The sequence below is a fragment of the Lagopus muta genome, chromosome 6, assembly GCF_023343835.1.
Source record: "Lagopus muta isolate bLagMut1 chromosome 6, bLagMut1 primary, whole genome shotgun sequence".
In the NCBI taxonomy this organism is placed as follows: Eukaryota; Metazoa; Chordata; class Aves; order Galliformes; family Phasianidae; genus Lagopus; species Lagopus muta.
Genome location: NC_064438.1, coordinates 17418203 through 17437076, shown reverse-complemented (window position 1 = coordinate 17437076; position 18874 = coordinate 17418203). Strand labels below are relative to the sequence as shown.

Genomic DNA, 18874 nt, shown 5'->3' with positions numbered 1-18874 from the left:
ATCTGTAAGTAGGCACTAGTTGCGTGCTTGGGGAGGGACCATGGTGGCCTGGAATGAAAGGTGTATACGGTGCTGGAAGGCAGGGCCCCACAGATGATCCTTTACGGTGTGATTAATCAGTGCCTGTCACATACCTGCCGATTGCTCCTTGTTAATACTCTTGATTGGAGAGCTCCCATGAGAGTTCAGCACCTTTAGGGTCCAGGCTCGTAATTATAAAGAGGCAGATCTGTTAAGATACAATGCAAATCTTCTATTACATCTAGTCCATGGAAAAAATACTGGCATGTTTTAAAGCACACTGCATGGACAGTGACAGTGCATGTCTTAATCCACACTGAGCTGTCCTTCTACTTTAGAATTCAACTGTGTATAAGTTACAGTGATTAGCATCATTTCAACCCCATGTTCTTGGATTTCCTTCCCTACCCCTGGCCTTTGTATTTCATGTCCCTCAGGAATGTTTTGAAGAAACATGGGCTGAGAAAGGGCCAAATTATGTCAAAGTTGACTAGGACATTTTCACATGCACGAAAACTTGAATTATCCAGAGCTATTTTCTGTGGCATCAATCCTGTCACAGAGGATTTTGACTACATGAAAGCCAGGAATGACTAGTCATCAAAGTGCAAAAGCTCCCTTTGTGCCAAGCCTAAATGAAACAATATGCTGCTTTGGTGTCCTGGATACAATTATCAATGCAGTGTTCATCCTGGCAAGCTGAGACCTATCTTACAAAACCATCAGATTTGCCCACTAACAAGAGATGACCTCATTTGTTACTCTCCATATGACACACCTGCAACACCTGTCCCACTTTGTACTTGCATGTGAAACCCCTTAACAAGAAGCATGCTTTCTGTCAGCCCTGTCTTCCTGATCCATTAACACAGGTAAATCTAAACCCTTTAATTTTAAAACTCAAGATGCAGAAAATACTGTCCACTCTGAGCATTTTTAAAATACCTCTTTCCCTTCAAACAACATGAGAAAGTGCTAACATTCAGATTTTTTTCTGAAGCTTCCCAGAGAATTCACTACTGGTAGGAACAACCACTGCGTTGGGAACTAAGTAAACTTACCAATATGTAACTCAGAAATATCAGTGAGCCCTTGCACTCTGACATGGGGACGTGAGCACTGGTTGCAACTCATAACTCTCATTGCCCCTGTGTCTGACAGTTTCTTTTCCCCTTCTTTTTTTTAATGGTAAAAGCTCATCAGCTGAGCTAGATGATGAGCAGGGCAGCAGAACTGCATCTGGGTCACTCCTGATGGCAGTGCCCTCTGTTAAAATGGGCCTCTTTCTCTCAGAAGCACATACAGAACTACAGGGTATCCTTCCGTGCTCCACGCGTCTGTGCCTGGCTAGGAAGCAGCACCCTTAATAATTGTCTGAGTGTCATTTGAAGCTTCCTTTGGACAACCACTTCAAAAGATTACTTGCGGGGGGATGTCAGCTGCACCTTTTCCTGCAGCACACCTACTACACCTGGTAGCAAGAATATTTCTGCACCTGATGTTTAAAATTCCTTCCCTCTCATTCTTTCCTTTTCATTTCAGACCCATTTCAATGATGAGTGCAAATTCAAAGAGATCCTCCTGCCAAACAACTACAATGCTTATGAATCCAGGATTTATCCCGGGATGTACATAGCCCTGAGCAAAAATGGAAGAACAAAGAAAGGCAATAAAGTATCTCCCACAATGACGGTGACACATTTTCTTCCTAGAATCTGAGACATCTCCCTTCCGACCTACCTCAGCACAGGGAAAGACTCAGAACACGTTTGGGAAAAAAAGAAACGTGGTGCACTTTTACTGGAGAGTTTTATGCAAGAGTAGGTGTAAGATATTTAAATTAATTATTTAAATCTGTATATATTGCCACTAAATTTATTTATAGTTCTGTTTTTTGTTTTTGTTTTTTTTTTCCTGAGAACAAAACAAACCTCCAAGCCTAGGTATTTCATTTCATGGTGCAACAGTAGGAGACTTCTGCTTTGTGGTTTATTTAATTCATTTCCTAAGTTATCACAGGTGTGCTGCTACTATGTGTTCTATAACCGGTGACACTCAATTCCTACTACATTACAACATTTTGCACTGTTGGTGTGTTGTATAGCGTCTATTGTTGTACATGTATTTGTTTGCTATGTTGGCTTTGTTCCCCTCTGTTTTTAAAACCCCCATGAGTCCCAGAGAAGCTCTTGGCCTTTGAGAAGGAGCAGCACAGAGGTGCCTGGGTGGGATGCCGGCGCGGAGCCACACACAATGCCTGACCTCCTTTGTGCAGCGTTGCTATTTAATTGGAATGGTATCGGTTTACTTCGGTGCAGAAAGTGCGGTGCTGAAGAGCTGCCCCACAAATCTGTTTTTAGATCTGCCAGCGCTGAACTTTGAACTTTCCTGCAGTCAGTCTTAGAGCTGCCAAGCAGCAGAGAGGTTTAAGCACCTATATAAACTCAGTGGGCTTTTTATTTTCTTTTCTATTTAGATAAACAGGAGCATCATATTTTTGTGGCCCTTAATGGACACTGCATTTGATACGACCGCTTCGTATTAGGCGAATAAATTGTCTGCTCCTCCCCCAGTGAGCCCACTGGGGCACCTACTGTGATGAACAGGTTATACTTCATTCAAATCAACTTCCCTCTCATATTTGGAGACTACACACATTTGTCAAAATTTGTGGAAAAAGAAAAAAAAAAAAACAACAAGCCAAACGTTGTAATACTCATACGCTATAAAAAGGCAAAGTCATTTGCTGGTTCACTGAAACGCAAGCTCCATAGAGAGAGTTTAGATTGATTACAAGTAACCGAGGTTGTTTTGTACTATTTATTATTTTTGGTGCAGTATTTGGGAGGAGAAGTATGCTGCTTTTTTTTTCCTGTCTCATTCCCTAGAAAAGTTGATTAATTTCTACCTCACTAACTCTCAAAGCCAACCTCCTAACAAAATCTGCATGGAAGGTACATGCTTTTCTGCTTTGTCTTATAATGTTGGAGGAGGGCTTCGGGGAACAATTGCTGTCATCCCAAATCTCTATTTTTTTCCATATGTAGCCAAAAGTATTCAAGATAGAGTCAGTTGCATCCTATTTGAGCCTTGTCACGTTTGAGCTATCTTTACCCAGTGATTTACTTTTAGTAAGGATAATCATGGTGAAAATATTTGCAGACAGCTGTCAGGCTGCAGTACCATATCGTCATCAAGTAACTCTATATTTTTCTTTATACATTTTGCAAGAGTAACTCATGTCCCTAATGCGATGAAGGAGGAATCAGGTATGATTATGGTGGAATCTTTACAAGGATCCATTTTTCCTTTGTTATTTTTCTCCTCTTTAAGCAATATGCCATCTTCACGGCATAGATACGTTAAGTTGTAACCAGGACTAACCACAATGTTTAATGAATTAGAGGATGTTTACAGATCATCTTCCAACCTAAACTAGCCATTTCTGACTACATGCAAGTCTCAAGGCCGTGGGTAATTTGAGTTCAGCTAATTTTTTCCTTTTACATTCCTACAAGAAAGTATTTGTTCTATTGGAATCATATAGACTTACCTCTATTCTCTGCTTACACGTGACCTTGAAGACAAAATCTACTCACCAAAGTTCAGTGAGACCAGAGCAGACCAGGACCACACCTTAAGCCAGCTGCTGCCAAAGCAAAAATACAGTTTAAAAACAGGAAGCCAAATCAGGGAGATTTGGAAATGTCACGCCTAAGGATTTTTTTTTTTCCTGTAATTTGGGGGATTTCTCTACTTTCTATGCGTTCTGTATGTGAACAATCATTGTGTAATTACCACTGCTACCTCTGCTAATGGATGGTTTTGTTCTAGGATTCAGACAGCAAAATCGCAAAGAGTTTCCCTGGGAATGGTTCTTTGTCACTTTTCACGCCATCAAAATCCACAACTGAGAGCCTCACATAAGATATGTTCAGAGGTAGTTGTTGTAACTTTGAAATATTGTGCTAAAACCTAGATGACAATGTTACATGGTATGAGTTTTCACCATTTACCAGAATCTGTCTGTAGTTTTATACAGGTGCTGTTCAAGACTGTGGTGTATGTGCTGTGCACATTTAAATGCACAATAAATGATAAATGTTTACAGTGTATGGCACCCTGGAATTGATTTTAACTCTTTAGAAAGGAATGTGTCCTGCAGAGAAAAATTTAGACGAGGAAGCATTTGCACCTCTGCCAGATACTTCACGAATGACAATCTGGATTTCTTACTCAGCTAAAGTTCACCCTGGAGAGGTTGGAAATTGTCCAGGAAAGCCCAGCTTGGTAAGCTCTGTAATAGATACACATGCTGGCATCTGCCACAGATTAGTATTCACGCTTGTATTAATGACAACAGCTTTTCATGCAGCGTCTCATATTAGCGATCAGAGGCACAAACCAGTTTTGGAGTTTATGTTGCTGAATGTTAGCCTTACACATGAAACTAGATTGCCTTTTCCTTGGTTTTAGAGAGTGCTGCTGTCTCTCTTGCTGCAAAGAAAGATTGCACACTGATGCAAGAAGTTCTAGGATCGATTACCTGTTTGATTTAAGATAGTCCCTTCTACTGTTACCAATTATAAGCACACTGGTGTATAGAAGTACAGAGTGCTTTGTAGTATGCCTTATGGCAAGATTTCTCAACTTTTATTTATACACACTCATGCATATGGACCTGTACATGCACAAGCACACAGCCAAATCCTGTGGTTTGACTCAAGGCCTTCCCTTTTGTGGGACTAAGGAAGCATATGTTATGGCAATGGCAATATTCATGTTTGAACTCACACTCCTTGGTGGCAAAGGGAGTTTTCATTCTGCTAAGGGCTACATGACCCCAAGATACAGATTTTTTCACTTCGTTTTCTGGCCCTACTTTGAGCAAGAGCAATTTCTTTCTAAAGTCATACAGGCTTCATGAATGTAACACAGGTGGCTTTTTTAAAACCAGACAAGTATAGCTGCTCCTATAAGTAGAAGCAGAATAAATAGGTAAGGAGATCATTTTTTTCCACAATTAACTGTTTGGTTTGTTGTTTTTTTTTTTTTTTTTTCTTTTTGTAAACAGATGTAAATTTATCACTGCCACTGGTCTTCCCAAATTTTAACCAAAAGTTACACTTTTGGACGTAACATTGTTTCAGCCTTGGAGAGACATCCAATTATGAATTCAAAATTGTTTTAGAGAGAAATCCTAAGGCTTAGCTGCCAGAAAGGTGAAATTTCAGAGTATGGCTTTGCTGGAGTACCAGCACCTCGTGTATAGTCCTACCGCAAAAGATGTTATGGAGAGAGCTGGAGAAATGTTCTCTCTCCTCTAGCATTCACTTGTGCTAAGCCAGCTTTCCTCCCATTGCCTTTGCAGGTAATAAAAGTAATGCACCAAAGCTGGTAATCAGCTTCGATGCCTCAAAAAGGGCCCTGATACATCACGTGTTGCAACATTTCTGAAATCCCTGAGAGCTCTGCAGTGCTCCAGGCACTCCTGGTGCCTCTGGCATCCTCCAACAAACATTTCCCTGCACAGAACAACTGAAAATCTTCCCCGATGCAGGATTAGCCCTGTTTGTGATGGCCCAGCCTGCCCTGTCAGGCAAAGAGGAGTTGTGCCAGCCTGGCCCCTGGCAGCAGTCCCAGGGCAGTGCAGTGCCCTGCATGCTTGCAGAAAGGCTGCAGCAGGCTCCCTGCCCTGTCACTTGTTTATGGGCTGGCACCTTCCACATGGCCCTGACTCCTCTGTGGCATCTTCTGAGCTGCCTGTATGTAATCTGTGCTAATAAAAATCAGCATGACAAAACACTGCCTTGTGTATAAATAGCCACAACATTCAGAGCAGTCACCAAGTTCATGGTTCCAGTTTCGGTTGTTCACACTTAAGCACTTGGTTTCCACTGCGGTGTATTAACCGGCCATGCAAGTGACCAATTAAAGAGAATCTGTTAAGGTCTGAAGAGGCTTTTAATAAAAACTAGTGAGCACTTCAGCAAGGGAGTTAAAAGGCATTCCCTGAAGCACTGCAGCTCCCTTCATATGACAAATTATTGTTCTTTTCTACCAAGTGATCTAAATACAGATGGGGTTGTGAGGGACTGCAATAGCTCACTGCTTTCAGGTAATACAGCATATAAAAGGGAAGCACAGCACAATTCCAGTTTCCTGCACACCAGCCACAATTTACAGACCCCAAGCAAGAAATAGTACCCTCCCCTGTTTTTAAATTTGTTTGCTTAAAAACAAAACAAAACCCAGCAGATAAATATCATGCCAAGAAGCAACTGCAGAAAGTGACTTAAGGCTCAATAATCACTTGATGTAAAACAATGACAGCTTCTAATATCATAAATCGCACTGTATGTTAAAATGATTGTTTGCAATGTCTATCGAGCAGATTGATTTTTTTCCCTTTTAATGTTTTTAAGAAAAGAACATTTTAGTGTCACACTGAAGATGTTAGTGTCACCTCTGCCACCAGCTTACCTGCAATGCCAGCAGTGAGGAGCAAGAAATGGTCTGGGCCTTCCTTCTGGGATGCCCAACAGGACACCACAAAGCAGTTCAAGAATGGTAAGCACTCAGAGCTGAATCCAGCTGCATCTGTGTGGTGCCCTGGGAAATGTCTAGCACTAGCAAACATCTTGCTATGAATGTTTCAATGCAGGCAGCTCATATTACTGCACCTTTTTGACACCAATACTAATGCTTCTACTCCCAGTTCCCAAGATACCATTAAATGATGTTCAAAATACATCTCTTAGTATTGTCAGAAAATAATTGATACTTGTGAAAAACAAAAGTACTGAACTTGTGACAGTTATGGAAAGCTTGTGAGAAAACAAGCAGGTATTTCCTCAAGGGCATGTAATCAGTAAACCATTCACCTTCCAGTTGAAGAAAATAAAACTAGATATGGGCACTTGATCAGCAACTGGTTTGTGCTGGGCAGGTCTCCTAGCTAAAAGCATGCTGCACAACCACACTTCAGTTGAATGTACAAGTTTTTTTCAGTTTTTCTTAAACTGAGTGCTGGTTTGACTTTGGGAACCTCCTAGTGTCATTGCATGCGTGCATATACAATTACATGTTATTGCTAATCATACAATTTTACTGTGGGTATATAGAGGAACACTCACTCTTTCTGACTCCCCAGGCTGTGTTGACCTTTGCTGTCTTTCATTCACACTACTTCATATAAGTTAAAGAAAGTGATTTAGTGATGTTTGTACCAATTTACATATTCCAGATTCAAACTGGTTGCTAATCAGGTTACCTCTGAAGTACAAATCAGATCTTTATCAGCTTAAAGGTATTTGGTAAGTGTCAAAGCCACTTGGTAAAACTCCATGGTTTCTGGTGAGGTTTCTATTTACATCCTTTCTCATTATCTCCACAGCTACATCTGTTTGCCTCCAGTGCCTTCAAGAAGTGTTTGTAATGTTAGCTGGGGCCAGTACAGCTGTTTAATGTCACTGGGAATTAGGGTGCTTGTGGGAAGGAAGGGAGTAACACCTGTGGGACCAGCACCCCTTAGGCACCAGCCACCCCAACCTCCTGGGAACCTCATTAAAGCAACTCTGCAAGCTTGGTTACTCAGACATGCATGAAGTCTTGGACCTTTTGTCAGACAAACCTCTTCTAGAATATGATCCACATGCCCAGAGCCCTTTCCCAGAGTAGTCACCACCTCGCACCAGCTCACACCGCAGCAGTACAGCAGGGCAAGCAGCCTCCCCAGGAGCCTGCCCCTGCTGGCCACATTGCCCATGCCCACATCCATGCTGATTCCCAGCCCCACTGCATCTGCTGTCCATCTCCCAGCCTGGTAAGACTAATCAGGTCTCTCCAGCTGGGCACCCTCCAGTGTGAGGGCCACACTTTGCTGGGCTTGCACACCTACTCTTCCCTCCCTCTCCATGCCTTTACATTACCTGTGGGGTGCAGCGCTCCGTCACTCTCCTCCCATGCCAGATCCTGCTCCAATTCCTGCCACCGAGCGCCCGGTGCTGCTGCAGGCAGGAGCTGGCGCATGACGAGTTACACATTAACTGATGCAACTTGGGCTTGGCATCTTGCCTGCGCTCTGTCTCCTGGCTGGCACTTCTTTCAGATAATGGCTCTGATGCTGGAGCGCTGCACACTGTTACACCAGGGCGATGACCTGGGGCTGCCCACAGAGTTAGCTCCAGGAATGGCACTGCCCGTGCGGGTATGCAGGTGCGGCCCACATCAAGTCTCAAGGAAGCACAGCCATAACATCAACTGCAGTTCATTGCAGCTTTGCCACAGCCCCGAGGAAAATGACCTATGTTGCTCTTTTCCTTATTTCTGGCATTCCTGTAGCAGGCCAGGTGACTGACACTGCCTGTCCCCAGTGACACTGTCTGTGCCCAGCCTCCTCCTCCCATCCTGCAAAGGGCTCTGACACCTTTCCCTCTGGTTTTGCCATTTCACCTCAAACTCTTGCTTAATTTTCTGCTCCCCATTGATTTCTTTGTTGCATTACCTCTGGTTGTCCTCCAGTTCTCTGTCATCTTCTCTGCTTTTTGTCTTCCCTGAATTTTTTGTTATGTTAATGCCATTGTGCATGGACTACCTGATATGCCCCAGCCAGGGCACGTGTATTTTCTTACTGCCTATGGTTTTCATCTTCTGCATGAAGTCCAAGTCCCTTTCTAGGTGATCACAGACTTTCTTACTCACCCACGCTTTATTTCTTCCTGTACATCTCACCTCCCTCACTCCTGACCACCTTCCTTCCGAATGCCCCAGCGTGTCAGAGGGAGCTGAACCAGCTTCCACAGCCACAGAGGTGAAAAGTTCAGCACACACTTTCCTCTGAAGAGCATGGTGTTCCTGCCGCAGTCTGTAATGAGAGCAGAATTGGGCCATCAAGGGTTTGTTTATCACCCAGAAGTATAAAAAAACAGGTCCTTTGTGCTTGCTGATACGTTATCAGATGTGATTCACTGGGTCATATCTGTTTTGGCAATCACAGCATGGGCAGTTCAGCACAGAGTTTTTTAACAAGCTTGGGATGATCAAGGAAGAACACTTATGAATTTATGGGACCATCTAAGTTACAGCTATGACAATCTCACGCCATGCAAAGAAGCTATGCTTCTAAAGAATAATCAAAGTATCTTCTAGAAAGAAAAATATCTACATAGATGTTCGTCTCCACCTCTTGTGTTAAACAGCAGTTTTATTTTAAAGAGCTTGAATGCAGAAATACTGTTGAAGCCAGATTTGTAGTCTGAAACATACGAAATTACACAGAAAGAAATTCAAAATCTTTGATCTCAAAGATCAGGAGATTTGCATTTCTTCAAATGTCTATTCTAAAAATATTAGTCACATAAGAGATAGGTGCTTACTTTAATTCTTGTTTATTCTTTCCATTTTAAAATATACATTAAAATTTCAGTTATAGAACAGGTATAGCCATATAATACCATTTTATTTCACAGTTCATCAGATAGCTCCTGGAGGGGATATAAGTAACAAAGAATGTGAATTCATGGAGTCATGCATTTTGTAAGATTGCCCCTTAGGTCACACCAAACTAAAGCTTCTTCAGTAAATTTTGTGGTTTTGGAATACATCCTAGTCCAAAATGTGGGCAAAAAGAATAAATGCAGCCATAACACTTCATGTGTTGAAAATCATTCAGAATACCTTCAGAGGTTAAAAATGAAGGCATTCAATTTCTGTCTAGGGCTTTTTCAATTTATACGACCAAATAAAAATCACTATGGCTATGTTCACACTGGAAATCTGACTGTAAGTATCATGCTTATAAACACTGTCCTTCTAAGCATACTTATATATGCTTAGTAAATTATCATTATGACTTCTCACGACCCTGTAAGCCTCAACCTACAAAGTCACATGCAGTCAGCAAAATTGAGACAAAAAAAAATCTATTGAATTATTTTGTGAATAAAGGCTGAAAAATCAACAAAAGGCTCTGTGGATCTTGACCAGGCTCTCCTGGTTCTTTCTGCTTTCAAGTCAGGTGAGTATGAATGAGTGACCTTGCAGAACGGGTAAACTATGCTATTAGTTTAAAGCTCATTACTTAAACAATTGCTCTTGTTCTTCTCTGCAGAACAACCACAGAAAAGAAATAAGGCTATCTATGCAGTCACTGAATGAACCACACTAAATTTTAGATGAATACTCACAAAAATACTCTGCTGTAATCACCCTGTGACTCTTACAGAAAAGCAACTAAAGCACAAGCAAGGAACACACGTGCATTTAATGAGAAAGATGTTTGCGTGGGTTGCCCTAGCCATCCACCTCCAGAGTCCCATAGCATCAGGTCAGAAATGTTCCTTTTCCCTCCTTATGGCAACATAAATCTCAGGTTCCTTTCCTGGAGTTTTGGAAGAAGACAGTATAAATATGCATTTGTTCATATTTTACACTCTCCAAAATTAACTAAGAAAAAAAAAACAGGAGCAAATACGCATCTGCTTGACAATTTATTCTGGTTCTATACATACGATCAAACACACAGTCCTTTGGTTCTGCTGAAAGCCTCACCAGCTCTGCAAATGTCTACTGAACTCCCAGGGACATGGCCAGGCACTGATCATACAAGCTGCTGTACTAACAGGACTGTCTTTGCATGTGACCATGCACAAAAACATGCCTTGATGTTGGCAGAGTGATAAAGAATATATTCCTGATTAAAGGAAAATGGCATGAACTGACAATCATAAATACACATCCAGACCTTGAGTGCTGTGTTCTGTTTTGGGTCCCTCATTACCAGAAGGACATCAAGGCCCCATGGCATGTCCAGAGAAGGGCAATGAAGATGCAAAGGTTCTGGAGCACAAGTCTGATGGGGAGCAGCTGAGGTACCTGGGATTGAATAGGAGAAAAAAAGAGGAGGCTCAGGGGAGTCCTTTTAACTACCTATACTGTTCTGAAAGGAGGTTCTAACAAAGTGGGGATCAGCCTCTTCTTCCAGGTAATTGTGATAGGATGAAAGGAAACGGCCTCAAGTTGGTTCAGGCTGGTTAAGAGGAAGAATTTCCTCTCAGAAAAAGTGGTGACGCACTGGAACGGGCTGCCCATGGGGATGGTGGAGTCACTGGCTAGGAGATTCAAGAATAGGGTAGCTATTAAACAGACTGACGTGGTACAGAGAGGTTGAAGGCATGGGCTAGCAGTCAGACTGGATGATCTTAGCAGCCTTTCCAATCTTTTTTAATAAGTAGAAGTCCACAGCAGTTTTGGTAGTAAAGTGATGTGCAACAAAGAATAGCTTGTGATACAAGTTTTCCTTTTTTCACTGCTAAGGAGATTACAAGGTTATAATTTGTAAAATAAGCATATTCCTGATAATTAAATTAAGGATATGAGCTGCATAAGCAAATAACAATCACAAGAGAAAAGGAGAGGGATGCTGAGTTTCACACGTAATTTGTTTCTGGCTACTTAGCAGGGCTATGGCAGACATTCACTAAGTAGAGAACAAACATTCACTATTTAGCTCACCTATCCAGCTAACACCCTTACATTTCTATTAGCAAAAGTGGCTCCTCTGGGACAGTTGGTTGTTTGTTGTGAAAAATTTTTCACTGAGATGGCTTTAAAAGAGCATTTGCTGCTAGTTAAAAATGTACTCATCTTAACCAAGTACTATAGAACTATACAATATTATACTTTACACTTGTATAACTTACATCTCATGCTGCAGCTCTGATTCAGGTCTACCAAAATGACTAGAAACGTTTCACAGAATCACAGAATATCTTGAGTTGGAAAGGACTCATGAGGATCACCAAGTCCAGCTCCCAAACCCAACCCAAATCCTTCTCCCTACCTTCAACTGCAGCTTATTCCTTCATTGCACAGCCTACACCCTTCATCCCATTCCTGTCGCTGCATCCTGCACAGGGAGGTGACATCTACAACCATCTAAGCTTGCAGTGAGGAACACACAGAGACAACCTCATCTGAATGAGCCAAGCCAAGGATTTTGAGGTAGCTATCATGGCTTGGTCAGTCCTAACAAGGCCCAGCTGTGCTAGCAAATTAACAATCCCCAAGCACTATGAGGCTGAGGCTGCTCAGGCTCAGCTGTGCCCAAAACTTCAACAGCATGAAGTCAACCCTTGTGACAAAACAAGCTGTACACCCCAAAGGAAGAGGAGAATTTCCTTCTAGGGTTAGCCTGTGCCCCACTCATGTTTTAGCCCAAAATCTGCAACTTCAGCTAGCTTGACAAGAAGCCTAGTATTATGCAGGCATTAATGCTATGTTGCTAAATGTCAGCTCAGAAAAGGAGCAGCCAAAACAAAGCAGGAGGAATGCCGTGTCACGGTACAGGCAGTAAACTGGCAGTGCCCGCTGAAAATAAAAGCGATTTCACTACAGTTCAGCAGGAATGTGTTCTTGGGGAGAAGAGGGAAAAACTGGTGTGCATGGATGGGAACTGCCTGCTTGAAAATGTGTTTTGCCTAGGATACAGTATTTTCTCGTTGTCCATTAGAACACTTCTCACATATTAGGAAGTAACACTGGAGATTCCTTTGTTTATGTTTTATCAAAAACAAAAGCAATGGGTGGGCACTTACATAATGAAAGCATTGCTCAGATGGCTTTTTTTTTTTATCAAACCAACCACTTCAGACAGAAGAACTGATGAATTGTTACTATACATTTTGCCAGTTCTTCAAGCTGTCCAAATAATATTTTAATTTTTGTATGTGTCCATCTGTTGTTCCTTCTTTCCATTTCCATCCTGACATACTCTATGAATTGTAACATACTACTTGAATGAAGGCAAACACCGTGGTTCTGGATACGTGCAATCCCTTACAGCTTGAAAGGAAGGAGAGGAAATCATGATTTTGGAAAGTCCTTGGCCTTGTTATGTCCTAAACAGAAAAAATCTTGTGTTTAACATTGCAATCTCATAGACTAAAACATGCTTATTCATGAGGTAGGCAGCTGGCACTAGGAAGGTGTCCAATGAAGCGCTTACTTGGCAAGTCATGGCCAGCTCTCCAAATCTGACAGCATCTTGTGTGGTATTTTTGCCAAATCTGTGCAAAAGCAGTGATGGTGTCATTTATGGGTAAGAGCTCACTGGTTTTGAGCTGTGACATTAGGAAGGTTTCCATAAATCATAAACAGTTTTTTGAATAAGAATGACTTTTTGAGTCTCATATGCACTGAAGCTGAATGTCTATGTAGAAGGTTATTAAGTACAATTAAACAGTGCAATCAGTGAGGCTCGTACCCAGCTGGCTCCCGTGGTGTGTGGGTGTCCCCTCTCTCACAGGGCATTTAGCACTGCAGCAAAGCCTTCCCTCACTGCTCAGAGGGTCTTGAGCTGTGCTCCCACTAGCAGATGCCACTCAAGCCTGGCTGTCTGCCCTTGGCAATATGGCAAAGTGCAGTGACAGGTGGTGTGTTCTTTGAAGGTGAATAAAGGAAAATGAATAAACAGTCACCAAAGCAAGTCATGAGCTAACAACATACAATTTCAAGGTAGCTCAGAGAAAAGAAAAGATTGGCATTTGTAAGCAGTGTGCGTCCTGCTGCTCTTTTGTAAAGCCAGCTGTGAAACAGGGCTGCAATGCCTGTTTATAGCTAGGTGTGCAGGCTTCCAGATGTGTAAGTGTAAAGCCTGCAGACATCAAAAGGGCTAGCAGTCAAAAACATTACCTGAACACCACCTTTACATATTTCAAAGCAAAACCAGCTTAGTGTTCCCTGTAATCACTATCCTGTAACATCTCTTTAATGTATGGGGAACCAACCAGCACAGGATCTCTGTGTCAGTGAAATAAAGAGGATGCCCATCATTTCTCTTTCCCCCTGTGAGGCATTGCTCGTCCCCATCATCCCTCATGACCCCATTGTTTGTACTGTGATTGAATAGGATTATACAGCAGCATGAAGTGGGAAATGGCAGACTGAGCAAAGCTATTGAGAGATACAGTAGCTGAAATCTGTGGCTGTGCACTGGAAGTGTTGGAAAACAGCCAGCGTGCTGGTCTCAGGTTAAGGGGAAACATGAGCTGATAAACCTTTCACAAGTGTATCTGGTATTTTTTAATTGGGTTACTTTGCTTTCTAGAGCCTAAAGAAATCACCTCTTAGCTTGGGATGGTTGGATTTGCCATGACAGTGACAAATGTGAATTTGTAAATTGCCCACAAACAAGTAATGACTCTCATGAATGAACCTTCAATGAATTGCTCAGCTGGTTGCTCATACAAGCTTGTTGTGGTTTTATCCAGCAGCAGCTCAGCACCACACAGCCTCTTGCTTACTCTCCCCGGGTGGGATGGGGCAGATAACTGGAAAGGTAAAAGTGCAGGAACTTGCATGTTGGGATAAATACAGTTTGGGAGGTAAAGCTAAAGCTGCATGAATGAGCAAAACAAAACAAGGAATTCACTCACTACTTCCTATCAGCAGACCAATGTTTAGACAACCCTGGGAAAGTAGGAAAGTCGTTGGTTTCATAAGCACTGCCCTGTAATGACTGAAATATCATTGTGCTATCAACACTATTTTCATCAGTACTCCAAACTACAGCATCATACAAACCTCTACAAAGAAAATTATCCCAGCCAAAACCATGACAAAGCAGTAGCCAGCACTTCCTAACACGAATCTAGGATTGGTACTGGCACTCACATCAAAGAGAAAAACCCAGAACTTACCCCTTTAGAATATTTGGCATTTCCTATTTTCCTGTGTGACTGGCCTCATAATTCATACCCAGGCATTTCTGCACCATGGGTAAGTAACACTGAGATTTAAAACTGACTTAGTTGTATGCTTCTAAAGCATTTATGCCTGAGCACAATCCAAATGATCAATGTTTTTCCTATGTAGTGTTCTGAGAAAATGATTTGGCAATTAGACTTGTAAAAGTGAATAATTCAGCAGACACAAAATAATATTAACAGATACCTCTTTTGTTCCCTCATCCATCTTGCCCTCTCTGCACTACAGTGGCACAGAACAGAGAAGGGACAGGTTTTCTGTAGATGGGAGGCTCAAGGCCTGTGTGAGTCACATCATTTAACAACAGAATGATCGAGGAAGTCTCTTGTGCTGTGGTCCTATGGATGACAAGTTCATTTCAGAATTAGCTTGCTATTTTGCACTTCAGAGTTTAAGTTCATTTTTTCAGTTCTGACTTTATTCATCCTCTATACTCCTGGAAAACAAACAAACAAAAAGCCCACAGGACTGCAAGCCAACTGTAAAGAGAAGCATCTGCCCATAGTAATTCTGAGATGGGTAACCTGCCTTGGCTCTCTATTCTGGCTTTCACAGTTTGCAGTTTTCTCGTTGTGTAAACTGCCATTTACCCAAAAAGAAATTCTTCCCTTTTGATCCACATTATTTTTTATCTAGCAGCCTGCTTTCACGTCTACCCTGGTAGCTTGCCCCCAACTAAATACAAAGCCAATAATAATCCTCTCCACAATTCTTTTGACCTACACCTCAGAAACTTTAGAATAATGAGCCAGAGATCACCTTGTAAGCAGAGATCAGCACCCAAGAGGAGGCAGCTTGATATGAAAGCTCAGGTTTAGGAATTCATGGAGGTTTTGTTCACACACTCTTGACTTCATTAATTTCAGCTGTCAGGTGGAAACAGCCTGTATGGCCTTCTCTGTGAGGATCAGCACCAAGAAACAACAAGTTATTTATTTTCCACTGTTCTCATAGAGTCATGGAATCTGTAATAAATAATGAGTAATAAAAATAATGGTTGTGGGTTTTTTGCTTTCATTTAACTTAAATTTTTAGGGGCTGGAGGAACTGACTGATGAGCATCTATCTCAGCATAATATAAAATTCACACAAGCATGCCCTGATGAAATGCTGACATTCAAAGCATTCTGGGAGAGCTCTGGGAAAAGGAAATGTTTTGCTTCATGCAAGCAAACGGTTGGTTCATTGGCTGGACCACAGAAGCCCATTTGAGGAACACTGCAAATACTTTGGACAAGGTGCATTTTATTAGGAAAAGGAAGCACTGAGGATTCAGCTATAACATACGCAGCAGGAAGAAGTAAACACATTAACTAAATTTAATGTGGGCAAAAATAGTAGTGAAATTCTGTTTCAGAAAGGTCATTCATTTGCCTCTGCATTCCTCCATCACATTTACATGCTGCTCACTGTATTCATCAAAGGTCTCCTTTATTCTTTCTTGGTATGCATAAAACACTCGCTTTCATATACAATAACATAATTACTCAAAAAAAGACAAGTGAGAAAAAATCAACAGCTATTTACTTCAGATGTCAGCATTTAGCAGCTCTTGAGAAAACAGATTTTAAAGGATTTGTGTCACGTATTTAAAATATAAGAGCAAGCACGACCTAACAGGGTACATATTGGAGACAGTGCTACGGGTATCTCCCTCCTGGCCTGACTCTCCCAAAGCACATCTCTCCCTCTGGACCAGGACAGCTGCAGGGGAGCCCCGAGCAGCTGCAGAACGAGAATGTTCTCATCACTTGCCCCCAGCTTCCCTGTGGTCAGCCCCGGCTCATCCTGCAGCTTTCAATGACACCAGGAGCTCTGCGGAGGCCAGGGAGGCCCCCGTACCCAACCTTGCTTTTAAAGGCTGCTTCTGCTCAGTCACCTCTCTGCTGCCCGAGCAGCACAAAGATCAGACGGAACATGGGGAAGTTTTTGACTGAACATCTGTAAATTAACGCACGACTAGGGTGAACTCTTGTTCAGATTTGCTGTGTCTGAAAAAGAGGCATAGTTCACAAGGTGGGTCATTGTGTTTCTAGTTTATTTTGTACCTTTCCGTGGGATCACACAGTAGTAATGATGTAATCACAACCAGTAAATGTCACAGTAGGGCAATGACTCGTTTAAAGCTCTAATGATTAAGAAAAAGACAGATACTGGTGTTATTATGATGCTTATCAGTGTTGTGTCATACACATAACTATATTCATTGTCTCAGGTAAAGAGTTCATTCTGAGGCCAAGAGTCAAAGCATGAACTTTTGAAAGTTCCTTTCTGCACTTTCCCCTACAGGGGTTTATTCTGCTCACTGTTCCAATACCTCTCAGTGAAAGTAGATGGAGGATGTCTGCTTGTGTTTTTCCAGAGCAGACCAATACCTGGGCTGGTCCACCCTGCCTAGCACACAGCTTTAGTAGCAACAGTAAATGGTCACAAATAAATACATGGGGGTTTGTTTGTGGCTGTTATATTCACATTGATGTACACACTGTTATAGAAAGATCTAGCTCATTTCCTAATTGCAACGCATTTCATACTGGATGGCAAATGAAAGGCTTAAGCCCCAGCGGGATCGTATGTGTCTGACCCACAAATAATTGTTTGACATCAGAAGGTTTATTATCTCCTAGCAGGAATGAGAAGCATATTCCTTAATAGGTTCCCTACCCTGGGCAGTGCAAGCTTTCCTTTGAAGAGTGTCTCTATGGTAATTGATGTTAATGAGCAGCAAGCCAAGGAGAAACACTGGGTCACCAGGTAGGAAGCCCCCCAAGAGATAATCTAATTACTCTCCAAAACAAATTACTTTCAACCAAAACAAATTACTTTCAATCACTCTGCAACAGATAAGATCAGTGGAGAGAGCTCAAAGCCGATGACAGCTGGAGACCGAGGCTTCGCGAGTTTATGGATTGATCGCTTGTCTCTTTGGTCCGTTTTGTTGAATGACAATGGAGTGACAGAAAACTGGAGCCAAGAACTGAGCTCCCTTTCATTTCATTCAGATGAATGCAGAGGACCTGCCAAGTCGGTGCTATTTGCTGCTTGGCTCATTGATCTAAAGTTGGAAAAGCAGCAGCGGTGCACGTTCACATATGTAATATGAGTAAAACTCTCTAGGAATAAATGTATGGACTGGGAGATGATAAAATCCGCTCACTGCCTCTGCATTGTTATGCTAGGAAGCAAAACAGTGCATGGTTGCTAACTTGTGAGTGCACATAAAAAGTGATGTAAAAGGAACCCTTTTTCTTATGAGGACTTTAAAGGGCAAAACCATACATGTTAATTGCTCCTCTAATTGCATACTACTAAGTGTTACTAAAAATCTGACTTAGTTCCTACTGAAGTAAATGCTTTATTTTTTTATTCCATGGAAGGCAGAATTGGGCCTTAGTTCCTCTTCTTAACACAATATTAGCAATGTTGTTCTGAACATGAACTGATTAATCAGTACTGTACTGCGATATCAGACTGAAATACAAGCTACCCACAAGCAACCACTGCATTAACCAAATAGTAAGATCTGTTTCAGTGCAAAGTGGCTAATAGATATGATAAGTGAGAAAATCCTACCATCTCCTAATGACAGTACAGAAGGAACTTGGGCAGAAATGGTGTAAATTATCAGCAAAAGTTGTAGATGACAAGTCTGTTGCTGGCTTACTTGGGAAATCAAGAGTTAACGTGCCACTCTAAAGGAAATGTAAGTTAGCGCACAGGGTGAGTGATTAATCAGTGAGTTTTTGTGCCATGGCTAATTGCTATGATGATGCAAAGGATTCCCACCTTTACTGGTGTGTGTTAGAGAAGAACTAGATTGGGATATTACTGCATTTTAAGAATGGAATACCACTACTGACAGTGGACCCACAAATAGGAAGCAGTGTTTAAGGTACAATAATGAGTTCTGCTGCTCATTATTTCATTAGCATTGGCCAATTCCTTCTACAGCATTATGCAATCAATGCCACATCTGCCTGACCAAATCCAAGTCGAGCTGATGGCAGCATGCAACCTATTAGTCAGGAGAACACATAAAGGGCAGTCATTGTCCAGCAGCAGCAGCTCTTCAGCAGGAGCCTACGGT

At 41.9% G+C, this 18874-nt stretch overlaps 1 protein-coding gene and 1 long non-coding RNA gene across 2 annotated transcripts in view; one reads left to right on the top strand and one right to left on the bottom strand.

Moving 5' to 3' along the window:
* Positions 1-3554, top strand: part of FGF4 (fibroblast growth factor 4) — a 4840-nt gene extending 1286 nt beyond the window's left edge. The window contains exons 2-3 of the mRNA XM_048947354.1: positions 1-4; positions 1564-3554. The exon at positions 1-4 is cut by the window's left edge and continues 100 nt beyond it. Of these exons, the coding sequence (XP_048803311.1) occupies positions 1-4; positions 1564-1740 (181 nt within the window). The 3' untranslated portion in view covers positions 1741-3554. The remainder of the gene's footprint in view (positions 5-1563) is intronic.
* The window catches only part of LOC125694335 (uncharacterized), a 101610-nt gene extending 89630 nt beyond the window's left edge, over positions 1-11980 (bottom strand). The window contains exons 1-5 of the long non-coding RNA XR_007377503.1: positions 11864-11980; positions 10766-10896; positions 7953-8887; positions 3621-3670; positions 135-229 (exon numbers count right to left, since the gene is read on the bottom strand). This is a non-coding gene — a long non-coding RNA (uncharacterized LOC125694335). The remainder of the gene's footprint in view (positions 1-134; positions 230-3620; positions 3671-7952; positions 8888-10765; positions 10897-11863) is intronic.
* Between the last annotated feature and the right edge of the window lie 6894 nt (positions 11981-18874).